Raw genomic sequence first — 16,821 nt, 5'->3', positions numbered from 1 at the left:
CCCCAACCCCGGGCCTCGGACCGGTACCGGTCCGTGAGTCGTTTGGTACCGGGCCGCGAGAGTTGACGCTCAGGTGAGAAATGTATGGTTTTCAGGGTTTTTATCGGTTTTCAGCGTCATTTTGTTATCGTTTTTATCGTTAACTCGGTTTTCCTGGGTCTTTTCACGTGTGTTATGAATAAATCTTCTTTTTTTCGGTACCGGTACTAGTTTTATTTTGTTGTATTTATCAGCGACACCTTAAAGGCCGGTCCGTGAAAATATTGTCGGGCATAAACCGGTCCGTGGCGCAAAAAAGGTTGGGGACCACTGTTCTAACGTGCACTAACCAGTGTCACAGTCACCAGATCCCAATTTAATAGAGCACTTTTGGGATGTTACACGGGAGAGTCGCACCATGAACGTGTAACTGATAGATCTGCAGCAACTCTGTAATGCTGTCACACCAAAATCTGCCAGCAATATTTCCAACACCTTGCTGAATCCATCCCACAAAGGCTTAGATTTCTATGCCTGCTGTTAAAACTCACGACACTAAGATTTAATGTGTATTTGTGTAATATTTATTCCTTTTGGGGGGAAAGTAGTTAATGCAAGGCAGTAAAATAATACAATGGATAATAAATGCATGGCAAATAAAGGCGACAGTAAACTGCAGCTTCCTCAAACTTGGCCACCACCACAGGAACGCCCAAATGATAAGTCCGTTCCAGGTCCTGCTCGCTTTAAAAGCAGTGAATTGCACTGAACTGGCAGCGTGAAGCTGTTTTTCTCCAACAATGTGGTCAGCCAGAATGTAAACAACGACTCCCTGTCATTAAACCTGTATTTATCCTAAACACTGCCCAAACATAAAATTGGACACTCATTATAAATGGCTAAGACTACAACGCCTGTTTCAGGTGGAAAAACTGGTAAAAGACTGACTGAGCGACTCCACTCAGACCGTCACTTTCTGAGCTCTGGGCTGTTTAAGTGTATCCTCAAATCAAATGAGGTAATTGGGAGAAGAAGGAGCCCCCAGCAGCGGTGGGTGTAACACGACGCTTAAAGAGTTGCTATCATCACATGGCAGATGGAAATTTCCATTCAGTGTCCTTGCTTGTTAAATGGGAAGGGTCTGAAGCGCTCGTTTCCAGTAGTCCGCTTCCTCCTGCGCCGCTCTTACACAGTAGGTAAGACCCCGACATTTCCATTAACATCTGCTCTTTACTTTAAGTTTTTTTTTTTTTTCCATCCTTCTTGTGATTAGCTGCCTAATCATTACCCTCCCTTTCTGATACTCTGGAAGCGGGCAGTTTGACTCGGAGGGCTTCCCCCCGCCTGGTAAGCAGTGTGGTGAGGTTTAATGACTAAAATTAGAACATGTAAGTCAAATCATAAATAATAATAATGACAGAGAGCTCACTTGTGCGCGGGTTTATTTGGGTTTGCATGCATGCTTATTCGTTTGTTTGTTTTTTGTTTGTTTTTATCGGGTTTCTTTCTACAGTAAAGCGTGTCTTTAGATAAGGAGCGTCTGTGTGCGGAGGCTTCCTGCAGGGTGGTGCCTGAAGTCAATAAACAGCGCCAAACGTGTCTTTATTTATAAGAGAAAATTGCGCTTTTTTCTTTCTTTCTTTTTTTTTGGTGTGAGCATTTATTGTCTTAACAAAAGGGTTTCTCGAGCCACCAGTTGATCGCATGCAGCAAACGTGGATTTTGCGTGGAGCTTGTGTGTGTTTTGCATGCTTTTCCGCGTTCACTGAAACCGCAGGAAAAAAGCTACACAAAGGCGGCTAATAACGTTTCCAATTTTCATCTCGCTTTTTATTTAACATTTCCCTGCTTTTTTTCACTTTCCATAGTTTCTGTGACTCATAAAGTCTCTCTGTATATAATACAATTCCAGTAATGATTTTTGAAGCGGTGAGCAGCTGGAGAAGATGCTTAAAGAAAGAAAGGATCGTGGTTTATGTAACAGCGGAGCGAGGCACGCGGAGCGTGGCTTGAGGAAGCCCTCTGAGGACTAATAGATATGTTACGACTGCAATCACAAGCTCATACTGTCCCCATGCTTTGATGGAGATGCTTATATGGTTAATCTCAGTTTATTTTGACGAGATTTCATGTCCACGCTTTTTGTTTTTTTTTCTTTTTCTTTGTCTGTCATGGTGTGCCCCTCAGTTACCACCTGGAAGATCATTTTTTTTGACTGTGGGCATCATAATAGATTACAGATTGTAAAGAGTGAGGTTTTTATAATGGGATGCTTTTCACTTTCCACTTTACTCTCTTGAGCGTCTTTTGGTTTGAAATTGGAGAACACTGGTCTTAGTGGCAGACAGCCAGGTGACAGCACAGGACTGAAAACAAAGACTTAGATTGAGCCTGGAGAATCTGCAGGCTTGGGCGTATTCAAGTGGTGACTTAAGGTTCTGTCACTGCCATTCTGGAAGCTAAAAATACCCAGTTGCTACTCAGTGACCGTACACTTTCAAACCAAGGCCTAGATTTTTCTTTTCAACCTACTTGCATAATAGAGGTCTGAGTATGACTCCACCTACATGGATATTTAAGTTTCTAGATGTGGGCGTGTTTTCTTTGAGGAATGTGGTGGTGGCAGTGGTACACACTCGTGTCATAAAGACTGTGTGGAGACATAATGGCTATCAGTTATTGAAGAGAAGTTATTACCTTGCTGCAGCTTTAATAATTACTACAGAGTAAATGTGTAACCTAAGTTTATAAGAAATTTGAAATGACCCATTGCCTCAATGGCAGTGGGTCATTCCAGCTCTTGAGCAGAAGTGCACTTTAATGAAGTTTGACAACTTCCTAAACTGTAACTTTTTTTAAAGAGTATGGTCAGAGTCAAAGGATTGTAGAAGCATAACATAAGCGTGTTTCCAGCTTGGAAAAGGTTTTGTGGATCACGTACCAACTGAGCAGTTTCCAACTATTTCACCAGCTGCACGCTGGTTAAACTAACCTCCATGTTTAATATCCGTGCAGTGCCTTTCAGTCTTACACCAGCTGACTGTAAAGGTCTCTGTGAAAGCAGCCATTACAGTTATTTTAACTGCTTTTCCAAGATAAAGGTGGGAAGGAAATTCCTGCACATGTTAGAGCTTGGAGCTCGTGAAGCCTTACTCCTCACTGACCCCATGGATACCTGAATGACACATGTAGGTCAGATCCTGCTGCGCAGCTGGGAGCTGAAATATTGCCTGCACTGGCTGATCTAACTTGGAGTATGAGCAAATGATCCACAAGCCAGATGCCGTGTCAGTTTCAAAGGAATGGATATCATACAAAGATGCATTGAGCCAGTGCCACAAAGCACAGAAGCAACTGGCAGTTTTCCAGAATGCTGTCGGCACATTCAATGCGAATGTGAAAAGGTAAATACACTGTATAATGTGTGAACTGAATGATTGCATAATTCACAAACCTGGGCTGTTCACTGAGGTAACCACCTGCCTGTATGCAGTAATCCAGCTTTTTTCTAATGTAAAACTTAGCAGAACCTTGGAAGGAATTTACCCCTTTTCTTTTTCTCGCCAACAGGGTGGTCAGGGGTCAGCTGCAGGGGTTCAGTGTCCTCTAAGCACTGTGGGATGTTTGCCAACACAACTGCTTGAGCACTTTAAAAACTCCTGTGGAGGGAATAAGGTGTGATTCCTGATTAGGTTTTTTTGTTTTGTTTTTTTGTAGTTTTAGGGGGCATTCCTCAGTTGACTGATTGTGGTACACCTGGGGTAAATGTCAAGGAGAAAACCACAAAAGGAAAAGAAGGCAAAGAGAGGGAGTGATAGAAACTCGTAAACTATTTTTTTCAGCTAGCAAGCATATCAGGTGTCAGTCACATAGCCCTGGAGACCTGTCGACCCATGTATTTCCCGACCGTTTGACAAGTGATTGCTGGAGTTTGCTAGCTTTCACCAGGTGAAACAGGTCATAAAAAGAGTACTGCTTCAAAAACCTCCTTAATTGTTATCCATAGTTGCACACGTCTTTGCAACGCAATTTCATGGTAGTGACAGTGCAACCACTTGCTAAGCATTCGCAGAATACACAGCAGGACAGGTGACTGCCAGCTCTCAAGGCCTGTGTGAATGGGGCAAGTGATATCACATTGACTGCTCTCAACCACTCGCAACTTGTTGGGGAATGTACATTTTCCCCTCATGATCAGTGGTTTCCTTGCAGTTAACAACCTGGCTATAGGCCTGTGTGACTGGGGGCTTAGCTAGGCTATCTGTCTCCCCATGCTTACTCTGCCTTCATATTTGTCCTGCAGACTTGAGAGTTTTAGAATATTCTCATCTAAAACCTCTGAAGAAAGGACAATATACAGACTTCCCAAGATACTTCTGCCTTTCCTAAAAATGTAGCATTTATAATTTACCCAGAGTAACTCTGAGTTTACCTAATGTTAGCAAGTCCCTGCAAAGGTAAACACGAGTTTCATGTAGGCAACACTGTGCATGAGAGAGGTAATATATTTAAATATTTTCTTCTTTTATCTGTCTGCCAGGAATCAGAACTATGAGTCAGTGCCTTAGCAAGAGATTAGTGCAGAGCACTTGATATGATTGTAGCTCTAAATATCCCACATAGCACCTCTGAATAATCAGAGAACACCGGGTTGATGGTTACTAAAATATTCTCCATTTTTCTTCTACAATTCCTTCCTTAGACCCAGTTAATGTAATTAAAGTGACCTGAATTCATGCTTGTGTAGTGTAAAGACTCTTTTTCTGTTTCTCCTAATTCAATATTGTATGCTTCAATTACACTTTATAAAGCTACTAGGGACAAAGGTGTCAGCTTTACATAAGCAGCCAGAGTAGTTCTGTGTTAAAGTGAACTTAAAATGCAGACTGTTATGTGGAAAGTTCTTACTATGGCGTGATGAAGATATCCAGAGTTCAAAATGGTGCCAACTAGAGAAACATGAAAAGAAGCAGGTTATTTTGTAAATGTGTTCTCCTACTGAGAGAACAGTCTGTCTCCTCTGTGCATCAGGTAGTGACGTCTTTATACAGGTGACCTAACAAAAGTTACTGGCTCCAAGCTCTCAAATTACACCCACGGGTTATTTTTCATGGTGGAAAAGACCACAGATGGAACTGGTTTTAGTCTTTTAGCTTAATTTTAATCAAACTGAAACTGAAGACACCGAGAACTGAGCCTTTGACGTAACAGGAAACAAAAACCCTTCTCTGGCCCATTAGCCCCTTCTGAAGTCATCATCCACACCTCCAGCTAGAGTCAAGGGTGAAACCTTGAGCTTGTGAAGAATTACACATTGTTACAAAACAAAATGCTGTCGTCACTATTAGCAGACATGAGCTGGCAAATCAATATTAACTGATAAGATGGACAGAGAGAGAAAGTCTCCAGGGTTCACAAACAGGTTTGGACACACCAGGTTTATTCCAAAAGGTCAATATGGTGTTTACTTTAGGTCTAAGGTCAAAGTTTTTTGTCAATATGGGCTTTTTTTTGGGTTGTTTTTTGTGTGTTACTTGTTTGATATTCGTCATAGAAATCTCCATCTTTATGTAACAGTTTCTTTTGAATAAATGAAACGATTCATTCCTTCACTTCCGACACTGCTGTCGCCTAACAGTGGACGCAAACTGGTATCTTAAATGTCACAGGCAATAAGGGCCGTTCCATATTATGTTAGAAATAGGTCACACCATGTGCGGTTTGGCTACGTCAAAAAGTGTTTGCAGTTGTTTTCAGTGGCCACATACGTCACAGTGATCGCATGAAATGACAGAGGTGCGTTCAAACCCCGTCTTCTTCTTTACCTTCACACATCTAGCCCGTCGCTGTGAAACGATAACGGGAAATGAACAGAAAATGTTGGAAAACAGTTGAGAGGAATTATCTAACCAGCTAACCTAGCACTTTGGATGTAGTATAAAGTTGCCCTTATTCAGGAGAGTCGTTGTATGTGATTATTTGTTCCAGACTAGAGGGAATACCTCAGGACTGAGGTTGAAAAAATAGTTACCAGCCACCACACCTTTTCTGGGAACACTCAGTCCTCTGTGCTTACTTTACCCTACAGAAGCAGAACATTAAAAATCAAACTTCTCTATGGAACATCAAAATCAAGAAATGGATTCCTAACCCTTCCATATGGTAGCAGTTTCAAACTAGATATGAATAGCATGAACGCAGCCTTCCAGGATAGTCTGTTCATATGCTCTCAACATGTGAAAACGTGATATTCGATTCCAGCGCAACAGCAAGGGAAATTTACAGAAGGGAGGAGGGAGTTGTCGTCCACATGTCACACATGATGATTCGTCTCAAGTGCAAACAATGACAAACTGGATGATCTGAAGGAGCATGCGTGCCTCTGTCACACTCTCTCATATGTGGTTATAGTTCTTGCTGCAGGGACACAAGTGAATGTTAAGCCATCCACAGATGACACGCCTCACCAGTAGCTATGGTTAGGCTGTCATAATTCTTTGCAGATTCAGAACGCTTTGATTTCTGTCACTGTTCTTAGGCAGCAGAGGCAGATGGACTTCACTGGTTTAATGGACAGTTTGGTATTTTTTGCGCTCATGAAAAAGAACTTTTAGCTCCGTGAGCTTCAGCTGTCCTTATCTGTTATCAGTACATATTCAGACTGTTTACAAAACGAGTTGCAATCATAGCAAGATCTCTCGTTGGGGATTCCAGTCTTGGCTGTATGGCTCTTCACAGATAAGACTTTAGAGATAACACTTTATTGTTCATCCATCTATCATAGGATTTCATGTTTTGGCAATTGTGAAATGACTGGAAAGTGTAAGCAAACCTAAGGTTAGCAAAACTGTTTTGTGCTTTAAAAGTTTCACGAGTTTTAGAAAGCAGGGATTGTCCGAGGTAGTAACACTGTTCTTCTAGGTCTTGGTGATATTTCTGGTTGGAATGTGGCGTTTGTTCATCGGGTGTCATCGTGTTACTTAGCAACCTCCGACCAATAGGTTAAAATGGCTAGTTTCTAGCATTTATGAATAGTAACACCTTATAAAAGTGTCATATGATACTGATTTTATAACAGTAACATCTAATTTAACAAATATTGAGTATACTCATTTTTGACATCTCCAAAGTGTGCCATATTAGTCCAGTGTTAGTATTAGTATTACATCATTTCACAGGGTAACTTAGTAAGTCAAGTTAACTGTACTTAGGAACCATATCAAAAGGTTGTCAGATAACTGTATGCATGTATTTTAGGCTACGTGATCTAATCCAGCTTTCAAAGTCACCTTTGTTTCAGCATTTTATGCATTTTTGTCTGGTGCATGTTGCTGATGTGCAGGTAAACCATAATTAAACGATAACTTAATGAAAATTAAGGTATGAAAATCTCCTTTCCTACATGGATGTTTATTTGATTGAGCAAAATCTTGCATTCTAATTTTTTATTATGCACTCAATGGAGGTGGTCAGTGTCTGACTGAGTGTAGTAGTTGAGCATTGATGCATGCATGCAGGTAAATAGAGTTTGCTGCATGTAAACATACAATGAGGCCCATATTTATGTCGATTTCTATAAACTATGTCTACCACCCTGTGGCCCTGTGACAGACTGGCGATCTGTCCAGGGTGTACCCTGCCTCACGCCTCTCTATGACACCATACAGTTTGTTATTTAATCTGTTACCCAGAATATTGCTTTACCTTCACCTAGTGGCAGGGTACCCAATTGCTTCTTAACAGGAAGTTTTGTGGCCGGTTGTAGCACAATTTTTAAAGCAAAGTGCATCATAAGAAGAACAGTTTGATTCTTAGTGACTCATTCTGTTGACCTGCAAACAACTAGCGGCCATTTCTGCTGACTGATAACTTTTTGTTCATTTTAATTGTTTAAAGCCCAAGAGAGGCTGGCAGGCTACTGGTGTCAGGTATGAACCAGCTGGTTCAACTTCTCCTTAACAGCTACCGTTGTACATCCAAACTGCCTCATTAAATTGAATTTGTGGTTTCAGGTGGAGGAATGTGGTTGCAATTTGCAGCTACTGTGACGTGTGTGACTTCTTTTTGACGTAAGCACGCCAGAACAACTTTGCACTAACTTTTAGAATGTTTACAAAAAAATGTTGAAAGTAACTTTAGTCATTTGAATTAAGCTTATATTTTTAATGTATGTGTTATTGAATATTTTTGAGATTATCTTGAAGGGATCTCCACAAATATAATTGCTAAGTATCATATGATGTACATAGCACTTACTTAGAAACACGTGCTGACAGAGGACAACTAATGATTTACTTGCAAGTTGTTTGGTATTTGCACCCAGTCACATCGAGTTGAGAGGTTTGGGCTTCACTAACAATAAAGATATACAGAGAAGTTAAAGTTGATGGTGCCAACGATGTTTTGGTCAAAATGGGAGGTTAATAAACCCTCGATCCATGATGGAAACGTCCCTCGTGGCCTCTTGTCAGCCACCTGATTTCAACATACTTTGTTATTCTCCCGCTACAGACATGCAGTTAAAGCGGGAGAGTAACAACGTGTACTCTCTAATCTGGAAGAACCACATGATTACCTCAGCTCTTATTTAGGCAATCGCTTTAGCAAACTTTAAGAATAGCCAGAGTGTGGTGGCAAACACCAGCAGTAGGTGGGCTCTGCCAGTTAAATGACAAAGTGTTCCCAAAACATTGACTGGGGACATGCTAATGGCTCAAAATGTGGGTAGAGATATCAGCGTGAGCAATGATCAACCTTTACTGAACCCAGTGAGAAGAGAACTGAGAACATGAACTCTTACACCCTGTTCTGTACAAACCTATCAGTAAATAAGTGAAGTTTCAATTCCAGGATTGAAACTTATTATTATTACTCAAAAAAACACCTAAAAGAAAGAAGAATCGGAAGATTCAAAAAAGGATAAATATCTGTATTTGTAGATGCTTGTAGCAACTTTGCAATATTTTCAGCCACATATTTCTTACTAAAAACCTTCATTTTAAATGAGCAAAGTTGGTGGACTGGTCCTTTGGGTTTATGTTTTTTTAGTTGTAGGCTGGAACTGAGGCAGATACAGATCATTGAATGGATTGGCTGAAGCCAGCACGTGTCTTTGCCTCCGACGGATACTTCAAGTCTTTGTTTTGTTTGCAGTGCTAATCATGTGACCTCAAACTCTGACCTCAGACACTTTGGTTGGTAGTTGCTTTTCAGCTCGGCTCAGAAGTTTCTTTCCCAACCCCCGAATCTGTGTCTTCGGGGGTTGATGCTTAGTCACAGGTGATTAGCCGAGCATGTGTGTGAAGACCCCCCCCCACACACACACACACACACAGTTTAGCTTTCACAGAAATTGTCTCTCCTGTGCATTTTTCTGCTTCATCATTTTTCTTCTTTGTGTCAAACTTTTGGGATGAATTTGATTTTACTTGCATTTAAAGTGAAATTATTATTACTGCTTTCTTGCTCTGGTACATTTTGAAGTTTCTCACATGATCTCACACACACATTGCTCAAGATTTGTCAGGTTGTGCTCGCCTTGCTAACTACTAGACGAGTGGTAGTGAAACGTGAAAAAGTGCAACAGAGATGGTAAAAAGTTGAGACGATAAGAGATAAAGTTGTGCAGAGCTGCAGGTGACATATTTCAAAAGCAAACTGTCCCCGTTTCCCATTTTAGGTTAAACTTTTCACAGTTTCACTACAAACTGGACAGCAGCTAGTCCTTATTTGCAGCCAAGTATGCGGACTAATAATGGCTCGTGTGGGCTCAAGTAAATTTTCTGATTTTATTTAAACATTAAAACACAGTAAAGTATCGTATAAACGAAGACTTTGTAGCAGTTCAGCATTTGGAGTCTATATTTAAAACATATCTTTTCATGTTCAGCATTTACAAGCTCAGTGCCCGATGTTCTGAGGAAGAAAATAGTGTCTTTTTACCTTAAGTGATCTGTACATGTGTGTGTTTTCTTCTATTTGAACTGCATTACAAAGTAAAAAAAAACCCATCTCTGACACAAACATGACCTTGGGCACGCCGACATCCAGACAGTGAGCCATCTGATTGGTCAGCCTGTGGCACGGCCTACTACTGAAAACACTGACAGTCGCCTACAGTATGTCTGTGTCTGGGCATCTGTGTGCCTGCTGCATGTGCAAGCAATTTTGTGTGTGTGTGTGTGTGTGTGTGTGTGTGTGTGTGTGTGTGTGTGTGTGTGTGTGTGTGTGTGTGTGTGTGTGTGTGTGTCAGAGACCAGTCCAGACAGCAGTTTTCTGTGACCTAAATCATACAGACCACCTGTGTTTGATCTGTATGATTTAGGTCCATTTATAAGTGGTCATGTGTCCTGTCATGTGGTCGTGTCTTGAAGCTGCTGAGGGTATTTAAGAGTTGGTGCACGCTGGTATCTTCAGTCCGATGCCGATGATCAAACTGGCCACGTTACAGTGTAGCTCTATCCGTCCTTCAGTGAGTGTATATAGTTTATTCTCCGTGTGCTCTCCTCGATTATATTTGTTGAGTCAGATGTGTATATACATGTATGCATACCAAGTGGGTGGTGTTGGTGGAGATTGGGAGTGAGCTATCAGGGTTACGACCCCGCTTATGACTGATCAAAAAAGGAGGAGTCTGAGCAAACTGCGCATCCTGATTGGCTGACAGAGGCCCTCCTTCCTCTCTTTTAAAAGCTTCCTGTCTTACCTGAGTCACAAAAGGGCCAGAGCACCTCACCCATCCACTCGTCTCTCTTCTGTCTGTTTTTCTTCAAATCTATTCATTCAAAAAGGGAGGACAAACAAGGAACCTTCCTAGAACCGCTTTAAGAAACCTTTCAGTAAGTGAGCTTGTTTGTTTAGGGAGATTTTTTTTCTTGAAAAAGTGAGCCATGCCATGCACAGCAGGTAGGACCTCTGTTGTGCAAATGTTGAGTGGGGGGTAAAACAGAAACACGTGTAATGTTTGCTTTCAAGGAATTTTCTGTGTAACACGTAGCAGTTTAAAGCATTGACTTCACTCACTTAGCTATAAAGGGGTGTGTTTGCTCGTGCCAAGACTTGTAGACCGTGGCTGATGCAACAGCTTGTGTGTACACTGAAGGCGAATGGTTTCAGACTAAATAGGTAAAGGGCTCTCATTCTAAATTTACAAATTACTGTATTTTTTTAAGCCTGGCTTCTTTTCCTTTTTTGCCAAACACTTTAGATAAGACCAATATCTTATCTTAACATGACTGCATACAGTCTATATCACTATAGCAGACATTCTATATATGAGAAGAAACTTAAAATGACTGCTGCTGTGTGATTTGCCTTGAAACATGTTGAAAGAACCAAGTCAAAATCTTTAAATGCATATTGTATGAACTGTGTGTTGTCTCTGGAGTCTTTAAAAATGTTTTGGCCTCAGGAGTGAGATAGATGGGTCGGGTTTAGAAAAGAAATGAACAAATTCCAGCAACCTATAAAGATTAATTTTACCGATGGTGGGAAGTACTTAATGTGGGTTTCTATAAGTAATGGTTGTATCAACACATCATTTTAACCCAGCTTGACAGGTTAATCCTCTTGGCTGCAGAGAGCAAACCCCAGTCTCCATTTCCCTCTAACAGCACGGCAGACAAGGACTTTGAGAGATTAGGTGTAGCGGCGTGTGTGATGTGGCTTTTAACGATGACACAGCCACCTAATCTCTGTTGGCTCAAAACTATTATGGCTTTACTTCACAGAAAGTACAACAACCTGTCAGTAACAATAAGTTTTTGTGAAAGAAGGTCTCAACTGCATCGGCCAGGACATTGAACACCCCTGGTAGTGTATCTAAAAGAGCTCAAGTTTTGACTGCAAACGCTTGTTTACACTTTGAAGTGGCTCAACCGCTTCCCTCTTTAAAAGCTGTTGCTTAAGTTGCAGGTCTTTGTATTTCTATCAGCTTTCCTTAAGACTGACCACTTGCGGATGGATGGTAGCTCAACTATGTTTTTACTGCTCCACTTGATCATCACCAGGTGGTTGTGGGAAGGTTTTTGTTCATCGTTGATGTTACAGTTGTTGTCGTATTGTGGCATTATCAGAAATTTGCATGAAAAACCCAATGATTGGTTTAAAACATAAGACCTTTTTAAACAGAGAGAAACACTGTTTGATTCAGTGCAAAGAAGCAAAGCTATCATTATGCATAAAGGTAATCAAGGTAGAATAAAGACCTGTCCATATCTAGTTAGTCATTACAGGAAGTGTTTGTGAACTAAAAATCACGAATGTGGGATACTGTTTGTCCGTGATTTAAACAGCCCAGTGCTGCTCCCAACAAAGGGAAAACCAATTCTGCAGGGGAGACCTACCTCGGCACTTGTGCAGGTGAAGCCAAAGGGAAGATATGCTTCACCATATTTTCTAGTCTTTGGCTTAGAATGAAGTTGGTTTGGAAACACATTCAGCGATGCTTCATCTCCTGCTTTGCGTTTCTGTAGGCGCCCGTGCTAGCAGTGTCCAAGCGTTTTGTTTTTTTCCCCCCTTTTCATCCCGTGCCCCCCCTGCCATGGCTCTGCGCCCCCCCTAGGGGGCGGGCCCCATACTTTGGGAAGGTCTGCATTAGTGTATGTTAAGTTCATGGCAGAAGAAAGAGCTGTGTGAATAGGTAAATGTGGTTTGCCGAGCTGTTCCTTTAACTTTACATTAACATATTTGTTCTTCTCAATGCATTACACCACATCATTACTGCTGCGAGTGCCGTGAAACAAAAGAGGATGTCAGAAGTGTCCTTTCTCATGGGTTCATCGGTGTCACGGCTCTGGCTGGTCCTGTACACGTTGCATTAGTTTTTCATTAGTGAGTCGCCCTTAGGCTCTTTTCTTCCAACTCAGTCAAAGAGCTCTTTGTGTGAGGGGGGAAACAGCACTGTAAATCACGTTGCTGCTATTTTCGTTTATAATCACGTTGTCTTCTTTCAGTGTGTTGAGCTCCTTCTTACATAACTTAAACACTACAGAAATTGAAGGCGGTGCCCCTAAGTGGAGTGTCATTTCTTTTCTTTGATGTTAAGGGTTAAGTTGTGTAAACCAGCTCATGCATTATCAAGGGCACAGCTGATGGTGGTCCGACGACCCCACGGACATGCTATATCCATGACCTAGTTTCACGTCACTGGAGCTGACTCGACTCCGCTCAGCAGTCATTATGTACGTCAGCACTTGGTTGTGATATCTTCCTAAAGAGACAAGAGATACAAATAACTTTAGTCATTAACACAACTAATTGAGCCTGTGTGAAATGTAAAAGGCAATAAAATTAACACAAAGTCACCCTTCCTGGTACAGGTGAAGCTGCGTAACAAGTGCCAAGGCACATATAATCTCTTAGGAAGCCCCTCAGTTCCAGGAAATGGTTTCCAGAGTAGAGGGCTCCATTTTTACCTTAAAGGATTTTTTTATTCTTGTGGGAGTGGTCTTCCCCCGGGGCTTTCTACAAGAAACCCTTTCTGCCATAAAGTACTTGGATAGTTAAAGGTTAAACATCATGGTTAACCATGTTTAAGTTGAAGTTTGCCTTCAGGGCTTTCTGCCAAAAAGGCTTTCTGTGTGCCTTCCTCATCATGGCCAAAAACCTGATATGGGCAGATAATAAAACCACTGACAGCCCCTGTAATCAGTTATTCCAGTTCTTGGAACAGTTTAAGACCAGCAAAAAAAGGAAAGCAACATATAAACAGACAAAAAGCCAATTCTGTTACTGAAACTTTGTCTTGTTTTTCCTTTATTGTTTCAGGACTTTTCTCAACGGTAACAAGATATAGCTGAGGTGATTGACAAGGTTCTTGTATCCTGTGCCAGTGAAGTCTAAACCCTGAAAATCCTAGAAAGGTACATTTCTCTGCCTCTGGTCCTCCTCTCTGTACCACTATGCCGGGAATTGTGGAACGCATGGAACTGAGGAAAGTCTCCACAGTGGCTGACGACGACAGCCTTGATGAACAACTCACAGAGCCCACCGACTGTGAGAAGGCCACCATGAGCAGGTCAGTGACTGTGATGTCTTTCTTAATATCAGTAGACTAGAGAAGGCTGGATTTTTGTGGGCAAGCCTCTGGTTATGGCAATCTAATCACAAGCGGATCTTTGAACTCCTGCTTTACCATGATTGGGTATAAATTGGTGTGCATTGGTGCGTCAGAATAAATGACAGAAGTTGTAAATTGGTGTCAAATAATCAGCGTAGACAGCTTCTTCTCTGCTCGTTGCACAGAAAGGTGATTAAATCATAAATCGTAACACGGTAATGTTTTCAATGAATGACTCTCTGTGTTTGCATCACTTCAGGACACCTGCTGAGTAATAAATTGGGATGTTTGATCTGTTTCTAAGAATAAATTGCATATGTTTTAGTCTGAAGCAGCACAGTGAATCTTTTTACACATAGCTTCCATATATAGTTGAGACGTGGACACACAAATGACCTCAGACAAGTGGCATAACCAGTTCAGCTTCTTTTCTGTTGCTTGTACTGGCACTTGCATATAGACATAAAGATTACATCTGTTAGCAGTTTGCTAAAAAAAAAAAGAAAAGCTAAACATAGCACAGAAAGTTGATATACATTTGAACTGAACCACTGTGTTTGTGTCCTAATGCATATCTTTTTCAATCCTATCAGTCAGTATAATGTGGATGATAATGACGATGGAGAAAGCAATGTGTTCCTGACAAATGGGATACCAAAGAGGCAGAAGTATGATAATAAATACTCTATATTACTAACACATGTCTATGGGAAGCTGGATTTTCAATCTCTCTGACAAATCTTTCACCAACAGCACCAAAGCCTTTGGTTTGCTGCACATTGACAGTGTAAACTTAAAGCTAACACTAATGAAATAAATAAAAGTCTTTGTCTGGTGAAGGTTGGTGTGTTTGAGGACAACCGCTTGACAAAAGCTATAGACTCTACTTTATTTTCTTTTGCTTGCACTTAAGACTTGCAGTTAAACATAAACACTACAACAGCTATTGGCAGCTGGTTACAAAAAAGATGTGCCACAGTTGACGTATATTTGAACTGAACCATTAGCTACATTTGCATGTCCCAACGTATAACTTTCAATTCAATTCAATTTTATAGAAGACCCTACAATAATACATACAAACATTCTGTTGCTTTCTCTATTCTGCCAGTGAATATAACATGGATGATATGTTCCTTCCAAATGAGATACGAAGGAGGAAAAAGTATGATAATAAATAGTTTTTCCTTCTACTGGTGAATCTTTCACCACCAGCAGTACCAGGCTTTGGTTTGCTTGCACATAGCATCCACTAAGACTAGCAGACTTGGCAAACACTAATGAGTCATAGAATAAATATAAACATATTTTATTACTCATTTTAGGTTGGTTTATACAGATTATTACAGATTCTTGTCCATTCTTTTCTTTCTGGGCATAGGTTGGTGTCCAACTTCTTTTCTGTTGCTTCCACTGACACTTGCATTTTAACATAAAGACTACAGCTGATGGCAAGTGGTTAAAAGCAAATTGTGGGGCAGAAAGTTGATTCATATGTGACATTAACCATTAGCTGTGTTTGCATGTGCTAATATATATCTTTCTCAATCCTCACAGTCAATTTATGGATGATAATGAAGACGGAGAAGGACAAAGGTGATAATAAGAACTTTATAAAACTAGCACAGGACTATGTGTCTGACAAATCTTTTACAGAAGGTTCAGATTCATGACAAATAACCAACATAGATAGTCCAGTACCTTTTCTGCTCCCTGCACTTGTGCTTGCACTTGCGAAGTTACTCCTCATTTGGCATGTCTATCTTTTGGCTTTAAAGCGGCAGATTAATTGCATGTAAATAATGTGTTTATCAGGGTGAGGCACACTGGTGGTTATTGAATTGGGAAGGTGTTTCAGTCCAGCTAGCTACTTTCTGCTGCTCCCTTGCCACAGCGGGTAGCTAGTTTTTAAAAAAAAAACTGAGTTGTTAGAGTTGATGCGTTTTTAAGAACAAATGAAGAAAGGCATAGGTGTAAAGAGGTGCAGTTACAATTTTTACGTTTACATTTAAAACCCTGACACACACAAATGTCGTCAGATAACCAGCATAACCAGTCCAGCTTCTTTTCTGTTGCTTGCATTTACACTCGCACTTAAACGTAAAGACTACGGCTACAGATTTAGGTAGTTAACAGTAAATTGTAGCACATAAAGTTGATACAGAGACTGCATGTGCTAATGTATATCTTTTTCACAGTCAGTTTATGGATGACCATAGTCCTGGATGGAGGACTATGTGTTGGTAGATTGTTTTTCTTGTGTCTAACAAATCTTTTATAAGTGGCACCAATGTCTTTTTGTTTCCTGCACATTGTCAAGTCAAGGTACACTGAATGCTAACACTAATAATTTGCAAAAGAAAATCTACATATTTCATCACTCATTTGAACTTGGTTCTACTTCAGAGGAAGTCTCTGGGTTGAGAGCAGTGTAGATCGGTATAACCATATAAACAGTTGAGCATCTTATTGCTTGCACTCACGCTTGCACTTACGCACAAAGACTGCATTTGATGACAGGCGGTTACATCATAAAATATAGCACTGAAAGTTGATACACATTTGAAGTGAACCTCTCACTGTGTTTGTCCTAACGTGTATCTTTCTCAATGTTGACAGCCAATTTAATGGGGATGATAATGACGATGGAGAGAGCCACAGGTTTCTGTCAAACGGTATACCAAAGAAGAAGACATATGAAGAAGAATATGTAAGGATTTAGTCACATCAACTATGTATCTCCTTTTGACTCCCAATATAATCTGTTATATTATTTTTATATT

The 16,821-nt window shown here is 40.7% G+C and overlaps 1 protein-coding gene across 2 annotated transcripts in view; it reads left to right on the top strand.

The window, feature by feature from the left end:
• Positions 1–1,068: 1,068 nt before the first annotated feature.
• Positions 1,069–16,821, top strand: part of slc38a4 (solute carrier family 38 member 4) — a 31,553-nt gene continuing 15,800 nt past the window's right edge. Inside the window, exons 1-5 of one of the 2 annotated variants that reach the window (XM_082510947.1) lie at positions 1,069–1,175; positions 13,747–13,996; positions 14,632–14,706; positions 15,596–15,634; positions 16,658–16,748. In XM_082510947.1, coding sequence (XP_082367073.1) covers positions 13,881–13,996; positions 14,632–14,706; positions 15,596–15,634; positions 16,658–16,748 — 321 coding nt within the window. In that variant the 5' untranslated portion in view covers positions 1,069–1,175; positions 13,747–13,880. The remainder of the gene's footprint in view (positions 1,176–13,746; positions 13,997–14,631; positions 14,707–15,595; positions 15,635–16,657; positions 16,749–16,821) is intronic. The other variant, XM_082510948.1, reaches the window with a different exon arrangement.

Source organism: Aulonocara stuartgranti (genome assembly GCF_965226115.1).
Source record: "Aulonocara stuartgranti genome assembly, chromosome: 17".
Classification (NCBI taxonomy): domain Eukaryota; kingdom Metazoa; phylum Chordata; class Actinopteri; order Cichliformes; family Cichlidae; genus Aulonocara; species Aulonocara stuartgranti.
Note: the sequence above shows the minus strand (reverse complement) of the source record. Positions and strands in the feature narration are given on the sequence as shown.